Source organism: Aristolochia californica, unplaced genomic scaffold (assembly GCF_029961685.1).
Source record: "Aristolochia californica isolate CCGP_79_NKW_82.1479 unplaced genomic scaffold, dmAriCali1.0.hap1 SCAF_3, whole genome shotgun sequence".
Taxonomy (NCBI): Eukaryota; Viridiplantae; Streptophyta; class Magnoliopsida; order Piperales; family Aristolochiaceae; genus Aristolochia; species Aristolochia californica.
Genome location: NW_027181992.1, coordinates 2335412 through 2362789, shown reverse-complemented (window position 1 = coordinate 2362789; position 27378 = coordinate 2335412). Strand labels below are relative to the sequence as shown.

At 36.9% G+C, this 27378-nt stretch overlaps 1 protein-coding gene across 2 annotated transcripts; it reads left to right on the top strand.

Moving 5' to 3' along the window:
* The first annotated feature begins 13320 nt into the window (after positions 1-13320).
* Positions 13321-15746, top strand: LOC137959290 (cytochrome P450 94C1-like). Of its 2 annotated transcripts, XM_068806689.1 has the most exons (3): positions 13321-15079; positions 15313-15382; positions 15472-15746. In XM_068806689.1, the coding sequence occupies exon 1, from the start codon at positions 13389-13391 to the stop codon at positions 14895-14897; it is 1509 nt and encodes a 502-aa protein (XP_068662790.1). In that variant the 5' UTR covers positions 13321-13388; the 3' UTR covers positions 14898-15079; positions 15313-15382; positions 15472-15746. The 2 variants fall into 2 exon arrangements, with proteins under 2 accessions (XP_068662790.1, XP_068662793.1); XM_068806692.1 differs by lacking the exons at positions 15313-15382; positions 15472-15746 and adding an exon at positions 15255-15274.
* Positions 15747-27378: the final 11632 nt, after the last annotated feature.

The window sequence follows — 27378 nt, the reverse complement described above, 5'->3', positions numbered from 1 at the left end:
CGTGGATAATTTGAAGAATTCGGCGGCTAAGCTTGCTTTTCTTTCTTCACTTCAAGTTTTACCTCCTGTGTTTTTGCTTCCTCATATATAGGGATTTCTTTCCATCTCGAAGCCCCTCTTGACTCCGATAGTCCGCAAAATAAGTTTTGGAATTCGATATGTTGGAAAATAGGATTTTGAAATCCGGTATTTTGGTAAATGTTCCATTTAATTACATACAGATCCACAAACAGATGTGCTAAGAATAGTCGGCAAAATAATTCTCAGTTGGGACAGGAAGAATGGAAGTGTTAAGAAGAAAAGGATTCAATATTAGAAGGATTTTGTTCTTGTTACTCAGAAGAGTGATCGAACAATCTCATACGTCTCCCGGCAAACAAGGAAAAAGACAAGTGACTTCGGCATTTGGGTGTATATAAGAAGGTAAACAGAATTGAAGGCCACAAGACTACTTGGTCATCCTGATTGTTACAGAAACAAATTAAAAGGCCGAAACGAAGCACTTGGGGGTGGCGTGAGGGAAACCGACGATGAGTAAAACACTTGCGGGTGGCGGAGGAAGACCGACGATGAGTAAAACGACAAGTGAGGATGGCCCAAGAGGAGCTGACAGCAAACAAATGGACAAAGTGTCAAACTCATTTTGAAGTTTTTTTGGGGATGGCGTATGAGATCATTCGTCGCGGTCTTGTTCCTCTTGAACCACACGAAAATTGATAAGTCTTAATTTTTTAGAATTTTACCAAAATAATAGTTTAAAAAAACTTATTTTTGAAAATAAGGACAATATCAATTTATTTGCAAAAATATCAAACTTTGACGCTATATGTGGATAGTCAAATACGACACGCAAGTTTTGATTGCTTTCGTATCGCCATGTCATCAGTATGATACGGTAGATTAACACATCGTCTGCAACATCATTATAGTTGACACATATTTTGCTATGTCAGCTGTCACGTCATTACATGATAAAATTTTGAATAAATTTAAAAAAATTCAAATAGACTTTTTATTACCTTATATCTAAAATAATAAATTATTAAAAAATAATAATAAACAATTAAAATTTTAACTCTTACTTATTTAACACCATTTAATATCAATTAAAATAATTATTAATTAATAAAATAATCGTTACATTTTTTATTTCTTCATATTTTAAAAAATAAAAATAAATTAAATTAATTAATTAGATCTAAAATATTTATAAATAGAAAAAATCTTACTCTTAAGTCTTACCCATATATTATCGATTTAAAATATTTATAAATAAAAAAATACAAAAAAGTTATTTTGGAGTTTAAAAATACAATTTATTTGTATTTTTTTTATCACCTTATTTAAAAAATAATAATATTTACAAAATTCAAATATTTTTAAATAGAAAAAATCTAACTCTTACCCATTTATTATGGATTTAAAATATTTATAAATTTAAAAAATCTTACTCTTAAGTCTTACCCATATATTATTGATTTAAAATATTTAATTTTTTTAAAAATATACAAAAAATTTATTTTAGAGTTTAAAAATATAATTTATTTGTATACTTTTTATCACCTTATTTACAAAATAATAATATTTAGAAATTTAAAATATTTATAAATAGAAATAATCTAACTCTTACCTATTTACTATGGATTTAAAATATTTATAAATAGAAAAAAAATTACTCTTAAGTCTTACCCATATATTATCCATTTAAAATATTTATAAATTAAAAAAATATACAAAAAAGTTGTTTTAGTGTTTAAAAATATAATTTATTTTTATACTTTTTATCACCTTATTTACAAAATAATAAATTATTAAAAAATATATTATTTAATTAAAAATCTTACAAAGCTTTACTATAATTTTAATTTGGCAGAAATTTCATTAACATCAAATCAGAAATTAAACAGTAAATCACAAAAAAAATTAATACAGTAATTAAATACCTAAATTTAAATTAATATTATAATTAAATACAATAATTATATTTAATTAACAAAAATCCTAAAAAATCACCCTCCTAAATCAGCTTCTGAAATTTAAATTCGGATTTAGAGAGTGAAAAATTCAGGTTTAGAGAGTGAGGAGGGCTTTGGTTTTTAGAGAAGGAGCAGCGATAGAGTGAAACGATGAGAGGGGGCGGCGAGAGGATCGAACGGAGAAGAAGAACGAGATTAGGCTGAGACGAAGGGATTGCGGTTGAGCGGGGGCGTCGAGGGCGAGGTCCGAGGAGAGGAGAGGAGACGAGAGGAGAGAAAAATCGAAGAACGAGTGCTTACTGACGTGGCGAGATATGAGGGGGTAAAAAAGTAAATTAATAATGACGTAGTAGTTTACGTCTTCAAATACCATACCGCACTGGTCGGATTGACTGTTATTTTGGTAAAACGCTCATAATTGTTTTTGTCGCTTTTGTGTGCTCGCAGTCGCAAGTTGAGCAGACAAGTCTGAGAGGAAGTGATAGAATGAAAATGGTGGTTCCAGACGTGTAAAGAAAGACGATCACATGTCAGGCATTACATGTAAGGGTCTCTCTCTAGATTGATATTGGGGAGATTTCCAGGATTCGCGAGATATTACATGTTTTTATTAGGCGTAGCACTGCTGCCGTCTTTTGAGGTTCTTGTTGTTCCGGTTCTCTGCTGCTAGAGCCGTCTGCATTAGATAATCTTGAGGCGGCGATGCAGCACCCGAGGAAGAAGTCAAAAACGAAGGGAACGAAATTTCTTAAAATTTATTCCTCACAATTTTAAGAAACAAAGCACCGAAAAAACGAATTTCTTTCCATCATAAAATAATTATTTACGAAATTTTAAAGGAGTTAAATTAAGATTATATTAAGATTAATTAAGATTACTTATAAAATATAATAATAGTAATTTAAAATCAAATACATTTAAAAATAATTAATTTGGAATTTTTTTGGGAACTCCAACTTTTTTTATTAATTGTTGAATTCCATAACAACTCTCTAGAAAACTGAAATACAATCTCAAAGAGAGAAGCATAATAAGTACAAGTAAGTTAAAATATAATTTATTAAAATAATTAATTTTAAATTAATTTATTCTTTTTTACTTATAAATAAATAATATATTTAAGTATATTCTAATTAACATACTCATTTAATTTAATAAAATGAAGAATTATAATTTTTAAACCAGAAATTTATATAATTCACAAATATTTTTGATAAATGAAATATATTATTATACACTTTTATTTTTTGAATTACTTTAAATAAAATAAAATTTTATTAAATTTCAATAATAATAAATTCCTTATTGTCATAAGATTCAGTAATATGCCAAATATGAATATAATAACTATCATAATAAAAATAAATAAATTAAAATGAAGTAAATATATTTTAATAATTTAATCATTTAGATGTATTGGTTTAAAGTAATTTTATTTCACTTTAGATTAAGTGACACACTCATTTAATTGAAATTGATCTAACAATGTTTGTTTTTAATTAAATTTTATATAATTATTTCAAAGAATTATAATATGATTATATCTTATTAAAGTATATTCTTTATTTTTTAATATTAGTTTTATAATAATTATAAATAGCAATAAATTAGTTTGAATTATAAAGATTATGTAATGTGAAAATGTTGATATAATTACTATAGAAATTGTTAATTCATAAATGACAAACTTTTGTTATGATTTTAATACCAATTTAATAGTTTAAATTTAAAATAATTTTGGTGATTGAAAGAGATGGATAAATTAAGATAACGTATCCTATATAACTTGTGGTCTATGCATACTTTTGACCTCCATGAAGTAAAACTTTTCATTTGATGTGTGTAAAATAATTATGCTTAGTTGCAGAGAAACAACTTTGATTTTTCAAGTGAATGATATAATTTAACTTCAAGTGAAAAGTTCGGTGTTAGTGTGGACGAGTTTAAGTGCATTGGAAAACAGTTTCTCGTATTACTGAAATGAAAAATATAACCAAAACAAGAGAATGAGTAACTTGTTATAATATACTTAATAGAACATATATACCTAAAAAGATAATTAACCAAAAAACATGATTACTACATTAATAAGTAATTTAATGTATAATTTAAATATATTAATTAATTAATTAATTGAAAATTACACTTTATTGTACACTAATACAATAATTATGTGTGACAATTAACAGTGCACTGATTAATTATAAAAAATAAATAAAAAGTAAATTTGCCAAATAGAAAACTTTCCCACTGCCAACCTAAATGACTACAACATATCACCAGATGTGCAAGGAATAACGAGAAACAATAAAAACTAAATTATTGAGGTGCATTCAAACCAAATTCCAAAATAGATCAAGGTCCCTATCGTTGTTCAGCACATATGCCAGTCCTTCTCGAGTTTATTGCGGTGCGGCCAACCCCAAAATTCTATTTTCCTTGGAAAAACGAGGCAACCAATACGCAAGGAGAGTTCAATCCAAGTCCGCCAAAATTGTAAAACGATAAGTGAAAAAGTACCAAGTTTCATAACTATGAGAAAAAATAAATGCTCAAAATGCATAAATTTAAAATCATTCCAAAGTCTCTGTTTTTCATAAGGAAAAATAATAAAAAGAGAAGCGAAGAAGCAGATGGCATATATCCTAAAAAAACTTATCGTATAAAAGGAAATAACAAATTGTTCCAAAAAATAAGGAATCAAGCAAGAAATCCTAATATTCCATCGAGACTTGATCACCTAGCCAGAGTTCCATACCGATCAAAACCCATCACAGTTCCACAGAGGGCAGGACAACGCCCTCTCACCAAAAAAGAGGAAAGAAAAAATCCAAAGAGGTGTGGTAGAGTTTATGTACATTTACCGAAGATAACTCAACTTAATTTAGAAGTCTAACATATATCAAGCTCTTATCTTTCTATAAGGACGTGACTCTTGGCTGGAGATGCTAGATTGTGTAGTATCTTTGTGGGTCCCACATGATCTTCTAACTCATGTGATAAAGATACTAGCTTGTGATATCTTTGTGGGTCCCACATGATCTTCTAGTTCATGTGATAAATATACCAACTTGTGATATCTTTGTGGGTCCCACTAGATCTCCAAATCGTCCAACTCATGCCAGTTTGTCTGATAACTCCTCTTGGCTTCTCACGTCCTCATGGTTGGTCCCACTAACTCGTATAACCATGGTGGGTCCCATATTGTAACAATTACTAGAAGATAGGCCCAAGCCCACACAACTAAGGAAGACCCCCATATCCAAATGTGTTGGAATATGGACCCAAACCCACAAGACCAAGGAAGACCCACATATCTAAGAGATTTTGAAGATGGGCTCAAGGCCCATAGATCAAGGAGAAGGCCCACATGCCCATACAATGATGGTAGGATGGTAAATAAAGAGTCATCTCATAGAGATGACATTGATATAATTATGTTAAAGTTTCAGGGTTATAAATATAATATTTTAGTTTGATTAATCTATAAATTGAGTTTTAGAGGAAAGGTCAGGAAAACAAGTCTATAACTTCTTCTTCCTCCTGTTTTCTCCCAATGGGTGTCTTTATCTTTTTCTCCATGAGCTAAATCCATGGAGTCCAAAAAATCAACATGGTATCAGAGCATTGATTTTCAGGACTTGGGATATGGTTTCTAGATTCTAGAAACCCATTATTTTTCTTTTCTCGTATTGATAATTTTTTCGTTTCTTTATAGTTGCTAGAATTTGTTTTTTTATTTTGTTGGTCGACTTCTCGTTCTTGCATCCAACAACTATCTAAATAGTAGACGATGTTTATTATTCTACCAGCAGACAAGTCGTATTATCCAACATGTTGTTGTTATTTAGAAAAGCAGCAAGTTATGATGATATTTTTCAGAATTCCCTATCTGTTTTGAGTAGTTGCAGCCACTGATGAGTAGCAATAGATATTTGAATTGCGTTCTTTGACACTGGTGGTATTTGTGATGCCGCGTTTGTTCTAGTGATGCCATCATTCTCTGTTTTTTTGTGATCTCCTGGCTCATCTTCAATCAACGGCAATCTAATTTCTAGGAATCAACAGCCAACACCCAGAGTATCTTCAGAAGTTTATTTACGCTGCTTGATCAATAGTCCATTCTGATTCACATTGTTGTTGCTGGAGAAGACGACTCTAATTCTAGTGGAGGACGAACTTTGCCGTTCGAACGTCTCATAGGATTTGCTATCGTATTCTTATTGCGGAAGGTTTAGTTATGGAAGGCCATCGTCCGGTCTATTTATGCAGATTAATCCAGACAATATTTATGATTTAAGTTGTTGTTTAATCCTCTTTCTACACGATTGATTTATTTCAGAAAGTTTATTTTGTTGCTTCTTCGCCGTTGCTTTTCCGAGAATATCTGGTTTGGTCGTTGTCTCTCTGTTGGTTCCGTCGAGTTAATTTGTTGGATCTTCTATTTCTAGAAGTTGTTGATCACACAACCCACTGCTAGTTTCAAAAATTTCTCGATTTATCTCGTTTGATCTGCAGGTGATTTGTTTCTGAAGTTATTGATTTCTTAGCTGTGTTGTTGTTCCGCTCTGTTCGATTGCGGGGAAGATGGCCCATTGTTGCCGATTTAAATTGTTTCCTAAGTTAGGAAACCGAATTGAATCCAGCATATTACCATGGTGAATATATTATCCTTGCTGAGTCAACCCCGTGAACTGGGCTACCCGTCTAGTTGTTGTCGAACCAGTCTACTGAGCTAACTTGGGCCAACTCACTTTGGGTCAACTTAGTAAGTGAACTTGTGTCTGGGTCAACCTGACTTGACCCAGTTATTTCCTGCATCGGTTATATGGGTCCAAGACCCAATTTTTATACATATTTTTGTTGTGACTTGGCTATAGTGGTCTACTATTTGACTCGGCACGACTCGGTACTTTTTCTCTGGCTGGATTATTATTTTGAAATTATTTAGTATAGATACTTGAATTAGATTATTTCATGGGTCATTTTACAAAGATTATTTTGGTTCGTGTTATATGGGCCAAGACCCATTTCAGCAGTTGGTATTGTGTCTCTTTGGATAAAACATTATTATTGAAGAATAGGTGGCCTCAATATCTTTTCTCATACCATCATTTATTTGACTATCAAAAATATCTTTGGGAAAAACCTTTGTTGTAACCTTATGAGTGTTACTACTGTTGGGACACCATGAGAGTCAGTGCCTAGATTGGGACACCATGATGGATGAGTTTAGTACTGATATCATATAGTCTCCCTAAATTGGCATTTATTACTCCTACCACTTGAGAGTCGTTGTCCTGTGGAGGGACACGGTGATGGAGGATTTTTATTATACTTTTGAGCATTGCATATAGACCCACTACCTACAAAAGATAGGAGTGTGCCCTACTAGAGTATAGAGTAATGTCATACGACTTGGAGTAATTTTATTCTCACTTTTCTTATGCCAGCTGGGCCTCATGGAAGAGCCACCAATGGGAGGGGGAACGTTGAAAAATCCCACATATCTAAGAGTATTGTAAGATGGGCTAGATGACTGCCATTTTATACAAAAAGATTCTACACATCATTTGCAGCAAGTTGGGAGTTCATGATATTCTCTCGCCTCAACTTGAGGTGGAGTGTTGAAGATATGCCCAAGCCCACACGACTAAAGAAGACCCACATATCTAAGTGTGTTGGAAGATAGGCCCAAACCCATTAGACTAAGGAAGACCCACACATCCAAGAGATGTGGAAGATGAGCTCAAGGTCCATAGATAAAGGAGAAGGCCCATAGGCCCATATAATGATGATAGGATGGTAAATAAAGAATCATCTTATAGAGATGACATTGATGTAATTAAGTTAAAGTTCTCAGGTTATAATTGTAATAATGTAGTTTGATTAATCTATAAATTGAGCTTCAAGGGAAAGGTTAGGAAAACAAGTCCATAACATTTTTTTCCTCCTGTTTTATCCCAATGGGTGTCTTTTTTTTTTTTTTCCACGAGCTAAATCCACGAAGTCCTCAAAATCAACAAGATCCATACTAATCGAAACCCATCACAGTTCCACAGACGGCAGGACAATGCGTTCTCGCCCAATAAGAGGAAAGAAAACATCCAATTCATTTTTTTATGGAGAAGTAATTTATGTTGTTTTTAGGGGAAAAGAGAGCAGTGAGAGGGAGATGATGCCGAGACAGGAATACAAAATTTTGGGAGTAAGAGGTTGCTAGAGGCAATGTCTTCAACCAGACGAATTAGGATTTTGGACGGAATTCTGATTCAACCGACTTAATCATGTAAATTATATGTTTCATTCACTTGAAACCGGCAAAGGTGCACCACTGACGGGTTTAAGTGAACGAAGCATGTAATCACATGAATGACTTACCCCCCGTAAAAATATAGCTATAAAAGAGTCTGTTTGATGTTTACGAGGTTGCATGTTACGTGTCACCTTCACATTTTAGAGACCTGACTACTTGCCTACCAAAATTTCCTTCTCACCGGGCTTCGATTGTGACTTTGAAAGTCACTACTAGGGAAGGAAACTTGTTTGGGATCCAACTACAAGCCAAGGGAAAATACAATTTTTTTTCTTACGGAGAAGCTGTAGTGACAACCGCCACACATTAGCAATCGTTGGGGATCATGGGCTTCGTCTGGGTAGTTCCCGAGTCTCGAGTGAAATTTAAGGAACACCGGCACATCAATCACTTATAATGACTTTCCATGTATCGATTTTTTCGGGTGATTAAATAGTAGTGCACACTGATTGGTGGCTTGACTCGAAATGTGTACTACAAACGACCACTGCAGACGTGGGCCTGACCAGTCCTTCCTAAGTGGCTCCCCCAACGGCCAACAGCTTTGTTGTTAAAGACCGCATGTGAATAATGTGGCCCACGTGGGCGTTGATGCCCTATATACCCGCACCGGGCTCGAATTGAACAAAAACATAGCCATTCACCCAACCCTAATAAAGTAAGTAGCCTCTCGGTAACGAAAAGATAGCGTGGGATTGATGTGAATGTCCACTCAACCGTAGATGTGACTGAAGAAATGGGAGGTGGTCAAGATTTGAAGAAGAGATTGGTCGGTACAAGAGGGAGGAGGGTTGAACCTGTGGAGTCCGCAGTCTATTCGGTGAGGTAAGAAAGTAAGAAGACTTTTCGTGGTCGAGTCATCGTTACGAGGTCGAAGAAGAACGGTTGGCTACCTATTTGACTATTTCGAGAAGTGACGTATTTGATGATTGAATTTGGTCCCCCACCCCTGGCCAGTTTTGTGGACAAGCGCGTATTGACTGATAGGTGAAGAAATCCAATATCCAAACCCCCAAATCTTCCCAAAACCATTTCTCCTTTCTATGCCGCAAAGGGGAAGAAGAACGTCTGGAAGGTGAAAAGATGTGCACGAGCGACCTCTCTTGTTGGTTGTATCTAGACCAGATACAGACTTCAGTTAGTAAATTATTTTAGCTGGCCGACAAGGAACGTGGGAAGAGATCACGGCGTATGTCGACCAAATGGGGTGCCACATGCATGAGATAATTCCTCTGTAAAAAAACACTCAGAGATCATGCATACAGGTCTAACGCCTCAGCTTATCTCCATCTATTCGTACATCTCTGATTGGCATGCCGGATGCTGCTGTTCCTATCGACTTTTTCGGACAACAGGCTCACCCACACTCCCATGAGCCCACAATGATGCCGACTGTCCAGCCCCAACTCCTCCTATTAAAATGCTCAGGTTGAGTACCGACTGCAATGCGACGGCGTCAAGGCAAAACTGATCCTGATGTCGGCGTCAAGGGCCAGGATCCCCAGACAGGTATTTCTTCAGACTGGCTTTGTGACCTCCATGTGATAAAGGCTGAAGCTAATCCACAAGAGATTCACGTTCTGTTCCTGTTTTCTTTATGTGAATTGTGAAATGAACTTCTTCTGTTCGTTTTGCAGTTTTATATTTTCGTTTGTTTAATCTCCTGGAAAAAAAAAAAAGGTAGGAGGGCTTTGAAAACCATATTCTAGTCCTCGTTCAAGTGGGTGCTTGCATTTTGACTGTCCATGTTACTTGCTCATGAAAGTGCAGGCAATTGCAAGTAAAAACCCATCCACCAATTCCTTGTACACATATCCTGCTTGTTCTGAATTGTAAAAGGGATTTTGACTGCTGAAAGCATGTGGGAATGTCAGCATGCCTCATGTAATGTTTGGCATTGCAGGCATCCTACTAAATATCCAATATTGGAGTTTGCCAATAATTAGAGACACAAGGACACTGCTTGTGACAAAGGTGTGTGTCGGAATTTAAAAATCCAAAAGCATATAATCGGAATCAATCTCTTGTACTACACAATGAGGAGTTGATTGAAATTAGTTTTAAATGTTGTCAAATCTGCCATGTGCTCGTTAACAGCAGCCATGTGGCATTTTAAACGTCAAATACAACTTTATACTCAATAGCCTACCCCTCTCTCCCCCTCTACCACTCAAAGTGGCAAGCTGAGAACCTCACTTCTGCATCTCTTTTCCAGAATTCTCGAAGAAGAGTGTAAGTGTAAAAAGGTTTTGAAGAGTCGACAATGTGCACAAACGGATAAGTTTGCAGCAATCTTTTGACCTGAGACAAACTCTAATTGTTTAAATCGATTTAAGCTGAAAACGAATTGCTTTCCATTGAAATTGAACCACGATTTGTATTGATTTAGAGTGGTATTTATTATATATAATTTTACAACAGAAATCACCTAAACAGAAGGGTGTTTCAGAAGAGTAATAATTCTTATAGACGACTCAACTGATTAGTTGCTCAATATTTGATTAGTTGCTCAATATTTACAGAGTAAAAGTATTCTGTTCTTTAGAAGCTTGTCCTACCTTAGAGCATTAGGAATTAAACTTACTTCTTTGCTTCCTTTTCACAACTGAGAGGAAGCATGCAAGATGCTATGCTTTAACTAGCAAAAGAACATTTGACAACACAAAAAAATTGTCATGTTGAGTGTGAATCATCTGTTCGTAACTTAGTTTTAGTCTTAAAAGTATCTATAGCTGGAAGAAAAAGTGTTCCTGTTAAGAAGACCATTAAAAAAATCTTGAGTTCCAAGGAAATGCTGAAATTTCCACCAACAGTTATCTGTGTTAGGTGCAACCGTGAGTCACGTTCCAACTTGAACATGGAAAGTGAAATATTTACACTAATTGCTTGGAAGATGCTTGTAGAAGTTGTATAAGCTAAAATAGAGGACATCAACTTGCACTTGGACCATGATTACCATTGGACTCATCTGGCTAAATTATAAGAGCAGGAGAAAATCATATCCAAGTGCACTAGCTCAGCTCTTAAAATAAGTTTAACTTTTTGTTCCCTGAATTAATTCTGGTAAAGTGTTCTTGTCATTTCCTCTTCTAGCATTCATCGGGATTAAGTATGACTCGACAAAGGTAAACCCATGTGCTGTGTGCAGTGACAATTTTTACAGTTACGGCCTGTTAAAAAATCTACAGATGTGCAAATTCTGCAGTGTCATGCTGGATTTGAAAGCAGGCGAGACAGGAAAGAAGATTTGGAGGATTTGATTGTTCTTTAGACACTTAAAATGGTGGAGAAACTGCTATGACATGAAAAACAGATCAGCACTGGAACAGTCTTTGCCTTTATTTGGTGAAATTCCCGTTATCGATGATTGCTAAAATGGAAGCAGTTTCAAAACTTTTAGCTGCAGTTAATTTTTCAAACTGGCCCTGAGATGAACTTACTACAGCATAGGGAATAGCTGACCTTCTGATGTTGTGGAAAAATTGCTCAGGGCAGCAGTGGAAAGCATAATCACTGGTTTGGTAGACGCTGCGGTGCATAGGATTCTGATTATGAAAGTGACACCCAAGTGAAGGATTGGTGGCAATGAGGGAATGGTTTTTTATTTTCAGTCGGATGCTGTAAATGTGCTAAGATGGAGAAAAAAGAATACCTCCCCAACAATATTCAAATTAATGTGGAATCAGAACTTTATCAGCAAAGACATTTGCAACTAACACCAAAAAAGTTGCTTTCAGCATCTGCAGAGGTGCTGCCATTGATATTTTGCTTTTACCTTAAAGTATCTAGATCAATTTTTTTCGGCATTTCACCTTTTAAGGGTTGTTTCAGAAAATGGGTACGCGCCTAAAACCGTTTCTACGTGAAGGAAACCAGTACTCCTTTTTCATCTTTTTTGTTGTTTCTATAGATGATGAAAGTTATATTTACTTTCTCACTGAAGCAATGCTGTTTAAATAGTCCCTGCTGTTATCAGACAAAAAAAAAAAAAAAACCTAAAAAAGCGAAGAAGATACAAAGATGCATCTATTATTAAGCAATAAGTTTCTGCCTCGTGCTTAAATTCATATTTATAGCAAAGCAGTTTGCTAATACGTGAAGTTTACTCAACTGGTTGTCTCAGACTTCATAGGGAAGAAAAAAAAAATTATTTTTTTTTTTGTAAATTTTTGTCCCGTGTACAATATACATTAAATTAGGCTTTTTGTATTTGTCTCAGATTTCCATGGGCTGAAGGGCAGGGATGGGCATCAGGTCAGGATCGAAGTTGGGGTTGTGGGGACAAGATATTTCCAGGTTTTTAAGGTTTGGGTTGTAGGGCAGGGTTCAGGGTCGGGTTTGGTTTTTAAGAAACCCTACTCAAATCGAACACACCCCTAGTAGTTGATTTTGGTCAATGACCTTGTCACTCTTAGGGGGGGTAGCAATTTTACTCAATTATTGGTTCTACTCACAAAAGTTTAAATCCCATAAGATACACATGTTAAATACCCTAAATTTCTTTAACCTTCACATTTTCCACTAATCAAACAATTGTTTCTCCTAAGAGAGGAGTCATGACAAGCCTGTATTTTATTTGTCGGAAGAGATTAAGAAACTAAAACAAGACAGAGACAACAAATGATGATTAATTTAAGGTTACTCACTAATCCAAATAATAATTATTAAAAAAAATATTCACGTTCCCCTCCTATCTATAAACCCAGCAACTTACATTCCCCATTTTTTATTAAAATAAAAATCATATTTCTTCCTAGTTAAATATTTTTATAAATATATAAAGGGGTCGTACCGTAGTTGACGGTACTAAAAACGCACGTGAGGAAATGGATCCTAGTGATGACGTGGGCAGATGCGTCAAATGATGGACTTCAGTTTTTGGTCTTTAGCGCATGCGTTATCCGTGGATATAATCATGTGGCTCCGATATATTATATATATTTCATTTGGTTGAAAAGAGTGGCGTTACCGTAATAAAGTGGAGCCTCCCCCTCCCTTAAAATCCCATTATATGATCCCCACCATCTCTCTCCCTAATTTCCCCCCTTATTCCTTCCCCCACTCAACTCCTCTTGCTGAGCTCTCAGCGAGACGCAATGGCGGCCCTGATTTCTTCCTCTTTCATGTGCTCACTCCACTCTTATTTCTCCTATGTTTTCTTTGGTTTCACCTTCTTCTTCTCCGTCTTCTCTCTCATGGTGTTTCTGCTGCGATTGAGGCCCTGGTGTAGTTGCGAGGTGTGCCGGAGTTATCTCACCTCCGCCTGGTCAGCGGAGTTTGATAATCTATGCGACTGGTATACCCATCTGCTGAGGAAGTCGCCTACGAGGACGATTCACGTTCACATACTGGGCTGTACCATCACGGCTAACCCGGACAACGTGGAGTATATTCTGAAGACCAGGTTTGATAATTACCCCAAAGGGAAGCCCTTCTCTACCATCCTTGGGGATCTTTTGGGACATGGGATCTTCAACGTCGACGGGGAGCCTTGGAGGTTTCAGAGGAAGATGGCCAGTCTTGAGCTCGGGAGTCTTTCCGTGAGGTCTTATGCGTTTGGAATCGTCTCATCGGAGGTCGAGAACCGGCTGCTCCCGCTCTTGGCCTCCGTAGCTGTCTACGGAGGGGTCGTCGACCTGCAGGACTTCTTTCGGCGATTCTCGTTTGATACTATTTGCCGGATCTCGTTTGGGTTGGACCCAGGCTGCCTGGACCTGTCCCTGCCCATGTCGGAATTCGCCCTCGCCTTCGACCTCGCTTCCCAGCTGTCGGCGAAGCGAGCAACCCTGGCTTCTCCGCTGATTTGGAAGACGAAGCGGCTGCTCAACATTGGGTCGGAGTGCCGGCTGAGGGAGGCACTTCGGTTGGTCAACGAATTGGCGGCGGAGGTTATTCGTCAGAGAAAAAAGATGGGAACAGCCGGTCAACATGATCTTCTCTCTCGCTTCTTGGGCACCGTCACTGACGAAGAGTATCTGAGAGACATTGTCATCAGCTTCCTCCTCGCAGGAAGGGACACCGTCGCGGCCGGTCTGACCAGCTTTTTCTGGTTGCTGGCCAAACATCCCCATGTAGAGACAGCCATCCGGGAAGAGATAGAGATGGTTCTGGGAGGAGAGGCGGCGATGGCGAGCTTCGATCAACTCAGGGAGATGCACTACTCGCATGCAGCCATGTACGAGAGCATGCGGCTCTTTCCTCCGGTGCAATTCGACTCCAAATTCGCACTGGAGGACGATGTCCTCTCCGATGGAACTGTCATCCGAAAAGGCACACGAGTCACGTATCACCCGTTCGCCATGGGACGGATGGAGGATATCTGGGGCAAAGACTGCTTGCAGTTCAGGCCGGAGAGGTGGCTTCAGGACGGAAAGTTCTCGCCGGAGAGTCCATACAAATACCCAGTTTTTCAGGGCGGACTCCGGGTTTGTATAGGCAAAGAGATGGCTCTCCTGGAGATCAAGAGCGTCGCCGTGGCAATGGTTCGACGCTTCAAGATCGAGGTCGTCAACCCCGGCCTTGCAGCCAAATTTGCTCCCGGCCTCACGGCCACCCTCAATGGAGGCCTCTCTGTTAGAGTTCACGAAAGGCTCCCAGGACACTAAAATGAAACTTCTGCTGACAACCCCACTCACTAAGATCGAAGAAACGAACAGACGCAAAGATTGAAGATTAAAGGAGAAACGCCTAAGAAGATTGAAGATTGATGGAGAGAAACGAGAGTCGATCAACTAATCAGTGGGCTCTCTAACCGGTTCCTACCCATCCAATCTTAATAATTTCTGGGGTAAAAGGCTTTCTCTTTCATGTATATAAGTAGAAAAGACTTAATGAGTTACTGTTCCTTTGGATATCTGTTTCAAGGACCACTGTATGTAAATGTACTTAAAAACTTTCCAAAATTCGAATCATGAAAGAATTTTTTTCCAATTCATTTACTGGAAAAGGAGTAATCTTTCCAGATCTTCTCGTCCATGGTATGGTTGATGACTGAGATGAAGGTACTTCACAATTTGACAGTGCACAGAGGCGTGGTCCATGTACTTGGCAGAGAGTTCTCATGTGTGAGCAACTCCAGATGTGGCTATAAGTGGGTGACATCACTCTCCTCCATTACCTTTTGACATTGTCTTGTTTCAACCCACGTTTCTGATCTACTTTCTTGATTGTTTATTCCAGAGTAAGGTCAAGTCTGTGAAGAAATCAAGAGAGTTTGAAACAGAATCAATGGGGTATTCAATGTCTTTGTTTTCATCAGTAAAAGAGCATTAAAATTTACTGATACTTCATTCATGGGCTAGAGGAGGAGAGAGAGAGAGAGAGAGAGAGAGAGAGAATGGGAGAAAGTTACAAGAAAATACACAGTTTTTAGCTTTGGGAAGAATCTTATTTCTCACTTGTATTCTTGTTCTCTATTATGTTTGATTTTATTTTCTCTTACTTGTTATCAAACCATATAGGGCTTGAGTTATCCATCTCATCTGTGATGGCTCATCTAAATGAATCGTTGTTTAATTCCTGCAGTCTTTACTGCTCTGCATTTGCATTCATTTCTTTCTGTGACTTTGTCATATTTTCTACTGGTTCTTTAATCATCAAGTAAGTGCTCACAGGAAGTGATAAACACTGACTACAACGATGCTACAGAAGCCACTGTTTAGCATTATTTTCATTTGTTTTGTCAGTATGAAAAATTAATGAAGGGTAAGATTATTTGCTAAAACAAGTTAAAATTTCTATAAAGCTGATAAATGGAGACATACTAAACAGAAGCAGATACTGTCAAGGGTCATATTCCTTTCTACATCTGCCTCCCTGTCATAGGAAGCCAATTCAATGGGGTGCCCTGCTCAACATTCCCAGTCCATAACTCTCCGTTTTCAATCTGAAAATAAATATGGCCAATTAGATAACCATCAGTCCATCAGTCACCTAACAATATTGGACGTGAGTAAATGGTAGCATTTTATTGCGAGTTTCTCCATCTGACCACATGCACTGAAAAACCCTACTTTAGAAGGGCATTATTGCCCTCCTGTGACTGTTCCTTGCCCTAAGTGAGCCCCTTTGTTTCCCTATATATTTTATGCATCCAATAACCTCCCGATCGGAGAGTGTGGTTGCTTGGTCATCGTATCAGGATCTGCTCCAGTTTTTTGGCGTTTAGCTAGATTCACTTCTGGTATCTAGTCCTGCACACTCTAGCATAAAATGGTAATGCAATATCCTTACATGATGCTTGGCAGCTTCTTTTCCAGTTTCAGTCATTTTTTTTTATTTCTGGTTCAAGCTCAAACCTGTGTATAAGTTTCCTACAGCTCATGGTGGGTATGGAGAACTTAAATTAAGAAGCTTGTAAGTTAGTTTAGATTGTCGGCAAACGTATGGCCATTGTCGGTCTGATGCAATGCTAACGTCCTCTAGCATAAAGGGCGATAGGTATTTGCTTGGTGACTGGTAAGCGTGAAAAAACTCGCTGTTTCATCATCTCCGACCATTGACGGTAGGCTGGAAACCAGAAAGGATGCGTAAACTGTGAAGTAGGATAATAAAAACAAAAAAGTATTGTTTGAATGCATTTAACTTGCAATTAGATTTTAACCTTGAAGCTTCGGACGATTCAAAATGGGGGATTGAGCCTGTGATTGACAGTAGTCAAAGTGTTAAGATTTACTTTAAGATTTATTTCCTTAAAGAGAAATCATGTAAATATTCTGTAAATCCGGTGATTATGTAATCCCGTTAATCACTCATAAGTCTTCCATGTATATTCTGTAAAACGGCTATTTAAGCCGACGATGTGAATGAGAAATCACAATTGAATGTGAATTATTATTTTTAAGTTGGTATCAGAGCAGGAGATCATCTCCTTCTCCTTCTCGTCGCCGAAGAGCAGAGCGAAAACTCTGTTCCGTAGTCGTAGCCGAAGAACCGTAATCTAAACTCTGTTTCACCGCGAAACAGAGTTGTTCGGAAGCTCCGTAGGCCGCCGCCGACGATCTTCTACCAGAAAGCTTCGTCAAGACGTTCCGCAGGCCTCCGACGACCGTATCCGAGCCACTGCTCGGCCTTTCCATCCGAAAGCTTCGCCGACCGACGACTCGCCGCGAAACAGAACTGTTCGGACGTTCCGCAGGCCGTCGACGATCATAGCCGAGCCACTGCTCGGACCTCAGCAGACCTTCACCGACGACGGTCTTCCAGAAAATCGTCAGCCCAGCTGACGCTGGCGAAGGGGAAGAGACCACTGTCGAGAAAAAAAAATTTCGTCGTCTCGACGAAGAAGAAGAGGTACGGTAAAAAAAAAAAAAATTTCGTTTTTTTGAACTTAGGTCTGTTAATTTAATTTTTTGCCAAGCGGACGGACCATCAGCCCAGCTAAGCGAAGCGGACCAGTCCAAAGCAGTTTATGGACCGGACCGGACCGGACCAGGCAGATTTTTTGAAAGCAAACCGGACCATACTGAATCAGTTTACGGACCGGACCGGACCAATATTTTTTTTAAAAAGCAAACCGGATGATACCGAATCACTCTACGGACCTTCTTTTCATCATGTCGAAGGAATTAGCACCGATTATACATGTGCAATCTGAAAACTCTGGTTTTACAACCAGTGTTACTCTTACCGAAGTCAACTATGATGTATGGTCCCAGATCATGGAGATGCAAATTGCGGGACGAGAAAAGCTCGAATATATTATGGGGAAAACACCATTCCCACATGAAACGGATACCTCTTATGCGAAATGGTATGCTGAAAATCAAAAAGTCAAGGGGTGGTTGTTAACCTCTATGTCACCAGATATTATGAAGCGCTATATTCGGCTACGTACCGCACGCGAAATATGGAGTGCTCTGGAAAAGGCTTTCTATGATGGGTCAGATGAATCACAATTATTTTCATTAAATCAGAGAGCTTTCTCTACCAAACAGACTGGTCGTCCTTTATCAACATATTATGGTGATCTGGTGGAAATCTTTCAAGAACTCGATCATCGTGACAGGACTATAATGAAAGATCCTGATGATGTTATCGCTTATAGAAAATCCGTTGAAAGATTGCGTGTTCATATTTTCTTAAACGGATTGGATGCAGAATTCGAACAAGTCCGTGGCGAAATTCTCAGAAAAGACCCGATATTGGATCTTGAAGAAGCCTATGCTTATGTACGTCGTGACTCTGTTCGTAGAACCACTTTAAATAGTGAAGTTGACCGTGTTGAGACATCTGCGATGGTAGCACGTCGAGCTAAGCCTAAAACAGCTCGACCAACTGGTCCTAACAGTTATCAAAATCGAACATCAGGATCTCAAAATCGTAGCTATGAGGTTGGAACAACCAAACCAGAGCGCATTTGTACTTACTGTGGCGAGATTGGGCATACAAAGGAACGATGTTATGAACTTATCGGGTATCCAGAATGGTGGGATCCTACAAAAGCGCCTCGCAAACGGAACTCCAAATCAAATAATCATGCTTCCATTGTAGTAGCAGAACCTTCCACCTCTCACACAACTGAGGATGTATCAGTCTTAATCGCTACATCTGGTAAGGTTCTTAATACTTCCACTCCTAGTAGAAATAGTGAATGGATAATTGATTCTGGCGCTACTGATCATATGACCTTTGACAATCATCATGTTAAAAGTATGAAACCATCTGAACAACATATTGTATCTACAGCAAATGGTACTCCATCTCACGTTATTGGAGAAGGTTCTATCACTCTCACTGAAAATCTGAGTCTTGATTCTGTATTAGTTGTTCCAACCCTCAATCATAATCTATTATCAGTTGCTCAAATAACTCGTACTCTGCATTGTATTGTGGTTTTTTGGCCTAACCTTTGTGTTTGAAAGGACATTCGAACTCAGAAGACAATTGGGTATGGTACTAGAAGGGGGAAACTCTATTACCTTGATTTGCAACTAGAAAGTTTTGATCAGTTAGCCCAAGCCTTCTCCATGAAGAATGAATCTACAGATTCTGACATTTGGTTATGGCATAAACGGTTGGGTCATTCATCCTTTGGTTATTTAAAGAAATTGTTTCCTACACTTTTTGCAAAACTATTTATTTCAGATTTTAAGTGTGATGTATGTGAATTGGCGAAAAGTCATCGTGTTCCATTCCAAATAAGCATGAATAGGAGTTCAGCACCATTTATGATTATTCACTCTGATGTGTGGGGTCCAACAAAAATAACCTCTCTTAGTGATAAACGATGGTTTGTTTCTTTTATTGATGATCACACCCGTATGACTTGGATTTGTTTAATGAAGTCAAAAAGTGAAGTTGGTTCGTTGTTCAAACAATTTCACAGAATGATAGTCACTCAGTATCATTCTGCAATACGAACTCTTCGAAGTGACAATGGTGGAGAATTTGTGAATCAAAGTTTCAAAGAATATCTAGATGATCATGGTATTACTCATCAAACTACTTGTCCGTACACCCCTCAGCAAAATGGAGTTGCAGAGCGAAAGAACCGCCACCTTCTTGAGGTTGTTCGAGCTTCCTTGTTTGAAGCTCATATGTCGGCCGGTTACTGGGGTGAAGCTATCACAACTGCAGCTTACCTTATCAATCGAATACCCTCGAGTGTGTTACAATTTAAGACTCCCTCGAGTGTTCTTCATAAAACCATAAGTTCACCTGCTGTGCCGAATCTGCCACCTAAAGTTTTTGGGTGTGTAGCCTTTGTTCACCTCCATAAGTCATTGAGACATAAATTGGAACCCCGAGCTCTCAAGTGTGTTTTTGTTGGTTATGCTCAACATCAGAAAGGTTATCGTTGTTATCATCCTCCCTCTCGAAAATTGTATGTCACTTTTGATGTGGTATTTCACGAAGAAAATATGTATTATTCTACTCCCGAGTCTTCAATACAGGGGGAGAACATGATTGAATTGAAGAATCTTTATCATCAGTTGGATATCTTGGATACTACAAGTGGTCAATATTCTGATTACAGCTGTGGACATCAAAATGATACAAATCAACATGATTCACAGGATGGAGAAAGACAAGACCAGATGAAAGTGATGCAACCAGAGTCTCAACCGCCATCTTCCCCCCTTCATAATGTACCAATGGATCAATTGCCTTCTGAGTCCGAGTCCATGTCTGAACCTCAGGTAAGTTCCGAAACTCAACTAAGAGTGCTACCTCATCGAACCACGAGAGGAAAACCTAGAGTCAATTATGAACCTCTTCTCACCTCTAAATCTCAGTATCCCATGCATAATTTTATGTCTTATCATAGATTGTCAAAGGCAAATGAAGCATTTGTGAATCAATTATCTGCTATATCTATTCCTAATAGTGTGCAGGAAGCCTTGAAAGATCCTAAATGGAAAGAAGTCATGAATAAAGAAATGAGGTCCCTTCAAAAGAATTCAACATGGGAAGTGGTTGACCTACCTGTAGGAAAGACACCAGTTGGATGCAGGTGGGTATTTACCATTAAATATAAAGCCGATGGCACCATCGAAAGGTTCAAAGCAAGGCTTGTCGCCAAAGGATATACTCAAACCTACGGGATCGATTATATGGAGACATTCGCACCAGTGGCCAAAATCAACACCGTTCGGATTCTTCTATCTCTGGCTGTGAATCTTGATTGGCCCTTATATCAGTTCGATGTAAAAAATGCATTTTTGCACGGAGATCTTCAAGAAGAAGTATATATGGAATTATCTCCTGGATGCATTATGCAAAACAAAGGATGCAAACAAGTATGTAAACTGAAGAAATCTCTATATGGTTTGAAGCAGTCCCCGAGGGCGTGGTTTGGAAGGTTCACGAAGTTTATGAAATCTATCGGATACAAGCAAAATAACTCAGATCATACTCTCTTCCTGAAATATAACAAAGAGGCCATCACAGCTCTTATTGTATATGTTGATGATATGATAGTAACTGGGAATGATCCAGAAGAAAAGAAATCATTGCAAAGTCGTCTGGCTAGAGAATTTGAAATGAAGGATCTTGGCTACTTAAAATATTTTCTTGGCATTGAAGTGTCCAGATCCAAGGAAGGAATTTTTCTATCTCAACAAAAATATGCTTTGGATTTATTGAAGGAAACTGGAATGACAGCATGTAGTCCAGTCAATACTCCTATGGAAGAAAATCTAAAACTGGGAATACATCCAGATCAAGTTCCTGCTAACAAGGAGCGTTATCAGAGACTAGTTGGGAGGTTAATGTATCTTGCACATACTCGACCAGACTTAGCTTATGTACTAAGTGTGGTTAGTCAATTTATGCACTCTCCAAGTGAAGAACATATGAATGTCGTTAACCGTATCCTGCGCTACTTGAAATCATCTCCAGGGAAAGGAATTTTATTTAAAAAGGGAGGTGACTTGAAAATTAAAGGTTATACCGATGCCGATTGGGCTGGGTCAATAGAAGATCGACGGTCTACATCTGGATACTTTACATTTGTAGGTGGAAATTTGGTCACTTGGAGAAGTAAGAAACAAGAGGTGGTGGCTAGATCTTCAGTTGAAGCCGAATATAGGGGAATGGCCAAGGCAATATGTGAATTATTATGGATAAAAAATCTGATACAAGAACTACATATTGAGCAGACAAGTCCTATGAAATTATATTGTGACAATAAGGCCGCATGTGATATTGCCCACAACCCAGTCCAGCATGATAGAACTAAACATGTTGAAGTTGATAGACACTTTATTAAAGAAAAGTTAGAAGCAAAAATCATTGAAGTCCCTCATGTTCGATCTGAGGATCAGCTTGCCGATGTGCTAACCAAGGCAGTGTCTTACCGAGCTTTTAACAAATGTCTTGACAAGTTGGGCATAAGTGATATCTATGTACCAACTTGAGGGGGAGTGTTAAAATTTACTTTAAGATTTATTTTCTTAAAGAGAAATCATGTAAATATTCTGTAAATCCGGTGATTATGTAATCCCGTTAATCACTCATAAGTCTTTCATGTATATTCTGTAAAACGGCTATTTAAGCCGACGATGTGAATGAGAAATCACAATTGAATGTGAATTATTATTTTTAAGTCAAAGACTTTGAACTGGATGTGGAATCATGATTTAACACTTCTCACCATTAAAACTTACTCAAGTTTGTATACTTGGTGGGGATTACAGAATTAAATATTTCTTTTTTTTCTCTGAAAATTTTCTAAGATGGGCTTTGACACGGGTAATTCATATGATTGATTTGATTTACTACAGCAGAAGGTTTAGAATCAGAGTATTAACTTCAAGTTTTTAAATCAGAAGTTGACTGAGACAAATTGTTATTTGAAAAGAAATGAAGAGATGTTCTGCTTACTGAAAAGAATGCTCTCCAACTCACTACTTAGTACCTATAACTACAATTAGGTGAGATAAAAGCTTGTTCAAAATGTCATGTAAAATGTGGTCTCAGACATCAACTGCCTACAGTGACAGTTCTTTAAAGGTATCCTGAAAACCAGAAGAGAGTTAGAAATCGTGGTTATTTTAAAAGGATTACACCTCCGTACCAGTTTTAAAAGCAAACAATTCCTGCTTCTGAAATTCATCCCGTGCATAAGACTCTTATCCATTTTTTATGATTTATGACTCATTCATAGAATCATTCACGGGAGGATTCACCATTTATTTTTTTTCTGTAAAGCCGAACTAATTTCAACCTCTGTACCAGTCGGTAAGGTATCAATTGATATAGGATCTGCTGAAACTTAAAAATTCGTGTATCTGAAACACTTCTCTGTGACTGGTCTGGTGAATAGGACTCGTATGTTGTTGTATGAATGCGTCTCATTTATAAAATCAGGAGAATTCACTTTTGTCTTCAGTAAATCTCAAATTATCATTTCAACCTCTATACCAGTTGGTTGATCCCATCATGGTGCCCCTTGAAGACCAGACCAGTTTGCTGTCTGGCTCTTCTTCAACTCCCCGTCATGGTTTTATAATGTAGGAGGTGACACTTAAGGTGGGATTCTAATCAAGTCAGGCATCCTTTTGATCTCTTGCTTTAGATACCTTTTTGTTCTGCATGCTCAATAACCTCTCTGAATCTTGCCATTCTCAAGACCACAAACGAGGGAATTAGCATGACATCCGGACACACAGAGGAGAGACGTCTGCGTCCTGGTCATCTCTGTTCTTCCTTTAATAAAGTTCTTAACACGTCAAGACTTCTTCTTTATTGCTTTATTAACAAGTGAGTGATCGTCGTTGCCTCAGCTGCCTCGCCTTTCGTTCCCCATCGGAGTTGAGTCTCGTCAAGGAGGGTCCTGATCAGAAACCAAGGCAAAAATGGCACATGCTGCCTCGTCAAGCTGATGCATTGCTCTCGTGGGATGGGGCCATCTGTTCACCTTTCTCATAATCCCAATAGGGGACTGCTAGGGTAGTAATTACCGCGCAACACCTCCTCTTTTTTTAGCTGCATCGACCTGTTTAAAGGTCGTCTATCTGTACCTGAAACAGGGAGGAAACATTTCAAACGTGTAAATCGATTTTTCAGGTGGGATTTTCCCCAGGATCAGACGAGGCGGATGCCATTGCCATGTCTGCATCTCTGAATTTCTCAGAGCGAAGCAGATATGATGTTGAAAGCTGCAACTTGAGAAAGAAAGGTTGATGATAGTGGACAATCATTAATTGAAGAAAATGGGCGCAGAACAATTAGTAGAAAAAATTCCAGAGAGAATCCAGTGTTGATAGCTGCAAAAACTGATGTTGCTTCATGACATTACTGGCAATAATGCTCTTATGAACAGACAGAGCATTCAAGGAGCTAAGAGACTACGAAGGAAGAATGTGAATCGATTTGGCTTCCTAGTTGTCCACTACTATCGTGGATGTCCATCTGTGATGCAAGGAATCTTCGACTGTATCCGGATAGCATCTGCTGCATGGATACGGGTTGCAAACTGGGCCAAAACAGTGGAGGGATCAAAGATTTAGTCCAAACTAGAACTAGTGAAAAGCAAATATCATCACTTCCATCACAAGGCCAAAAACAGACATCTGGTACATGTTCACGTCTCGGCTACCAATTCCTTAAGAAAAACCCTAAAAAGAAATGAAGAGTTAGGTTGTGTTTGGAACATAAAAAGTGGAGAGAAAAGAAAGGAAAGAGAAAGGAAAAAAAAAAGAAAAAAAAATTATTTTCTCTTGTTTGGATGCTCACGGAAAATGAAAGAGAAAATAAAAGAGAAATATAAGGAAATAAAAAAGAAAATTAGTAAAATTTTACAATTTTGATGATTAATATTTTCTCTTAATCTTTTAATTCTTTTATTTTTTCCCAAAATTTCATCATTTTGTGAGAGATAATTTATTAACTAAGAGAAAATTGGTTTCTCTCTTATTTTCTTTTCTTTGAATGATTTTCTGCTGCAAACAATAAAAAATAATTTTTTCTCCTTTTTTTAATTCCTTTATTTCTCCCCAAATTCCACCATTTTGTGAGAGAAAATTTATTAACTAAGAGAGAAGGCGGTTTTCTCTCTTTTTTTTCTTTTCTCTCAATAATTCTAAACTGCAAACAACAAAAAATAACTTTCACTCCTCTTTTATTTTATTTTCTTTTCTGTGGGTTCAAAATAGACCCTTAGATAGTGTTTGGAACACAAAAGGTGGAGAGAAAAGAAAATAAAGATAAGAGAAAGAGAAAAAAATAAAAATAAAATAAAAGAGGTTTTTTTTCTTCTCTTGTTTGGATGCCCATGAAAAAATTAGAGAGAAAATGGGAGAAATGTAGTTTCTCTTATTTGGATACACGTAGAAAATGAAAAAGAAAAGAAATTTAGTGATATTTTTAAAATTTGATGATTAAAAATTTTTCTCCCTAAATTCCATCATTTTGTAAGAAAAAAATTATTAATTAAGAGAAAAAGTGATCTTCTCTCTTAGTGTCTTTTTACTCAATGACTCTCTACTACCAAACAACAAAAAATACCTTTCTCTCCCATTTTCTTTTCTTTTATGTGGGTTCCAAACATACCCTTAGTGTTACATAAGTACAAGAGAATCCACGCTTGGTAGAGAAATCAGTATAAATATTAAAAAATGTGATCTGGACAGATAATTAAAGGTGTTTAATAATGTAATATATCAAATTATATTCCTATTTAAGGAATTTAATTTTAAATAAATATTTGATTTAAGAGATAGTATAACTTTCGTAGTAGAAAAAAAACTATAGATTTAATCTCAAATAATTTTGAACGTAATCATCAAATTTGGATTAAATGGTTAAAAATATTTTTTTATTCAAAACTTCTTTTTTCACTCCTTAATCATGACTTATGTTCATTTTAGATTTTTTTTTTTACTTTTAGTAATTTTTAATAATGAAATGGAGGTAATGAGATTATTGCATATATACAAATGTAATAGCATGATTTTTTAATTAAAAAATTGATTGCACCCAAGGTTGGGCCGACAAACTTTTGGTTGTGAGTTCAACTGACCTTGGTTGCAACTTGCATCCAATTTTTTTTCTAAGAATTATTTTTATCATAAAAAAATTATAAAATAAAAAATCTAAAATAAACATCAATCATGAGTGCATGGGATAAGAATATACATAACATAAAAAAAATTAAGACACTCAATTAAAATTTGATAATTAAATGAAAAAAGAGTTGCACTTAAGTTAGATGAATTTAGGTTCATATTGCTTTTTTTTATAGATGCATAAATAAAATTTCTATATAATTAAGAATATATACAAAGATGAACTTTTTTTTTAATTTGGATTGACATATATAAAGTAGCATATATGAATATTTTTTTAATTTTTAATGAAATGTATAAGTAGGAAAAATGTATTTTTATTATTTCCATATGACATGAATAAAAAAGCAAGTATCAACTCCCCAGGGTATTTTTGCTAGCCTAAATATTTCTAGTAGAAATACATTTTTATGGACCATTAATGCCTTATGTTTCCTGAAAACACTTTTCTAGCTGGAAATTCTTACATGGAAAATCTTATAATTTTCGAAGTAAGATTTTCCAGCCAAGGTGGCTGCAAAATTGTAAGAAATTTTTGGAATAAGTATTTCATAATTGATGATGTAATACTTTTTGCACGAGATAATTTTTATGACAATTTTATATTTGACACTTTATTTTAATTAAAATTGATCGGATAAGTATGGTAATATATGAGATTGACTATTAATTTCCTTTTATTTCCCTAAAAAAAGACAATCACAAGTCCATTTAATTTCCTTGGAAATTTCTAAAAAAAATCATTTAATTCCTGAGTAAGGCAATAATAGGATATTATTTGAAGGTTTCTTGGAATTCTAAAAAAATCATTTTAATTTCCTAGTAAGGCACTAATAGGATTTTTCCCGGGATATAAATTTCTAAGTAAGGGCACTAACGGGGCTTTAGAGTATTTGAAATTAGAATTCCACGATAGCGCTTAAGAGTAACTTTGATATTATCTATTGCCAGTCTTGCCCCGCCTCATAAGAAGTGCTGCACTGGCTTCATGGTCCGCACACAGAAGTTTAATGGGCCTGATATAATGAATGTTGTGGGCGGTTGCTGGACCAGTGAACTTGTTATCTCTAAGTGCTTAGGCCTCAAAAATAATCTTCTTCTTCTTTCCTGGGTACTCTTTAAACTTGAGCTTGAGGAAATCAGACCTATTAGTTCAAAATTTTGGCTCCTCGAATGCTCTGTACACAATTATACACCAATAATATTCGTACATAACGTCCAGTTTGCCAAATTAGATATCATCAACTTATATGTCTAAGATTTTGCGAACTCTTCACGACTAGACTCCTTTTACATCCGCACGATTGTGAGTTATTTCAGGCAATCCAATATGGTTGTGTTTCCATAATCTGTAATTCTGAATTCGAGTAACACTGGAATTGTTTCAGAAGTTCTTCTCTTGACGTTAACAAATAACATGTTTACTGTTTACTTATTGCTGATAAGATCTACTAGATTGAACCTAAATTTGATTTGAATTGAACAAGATTATGATAGACATGAAGAAAGCGATGTATATAACAGGGACAAACATATAAAGCAGGCTGGGAAGAGATCTTCCACTTGATATTTGTCA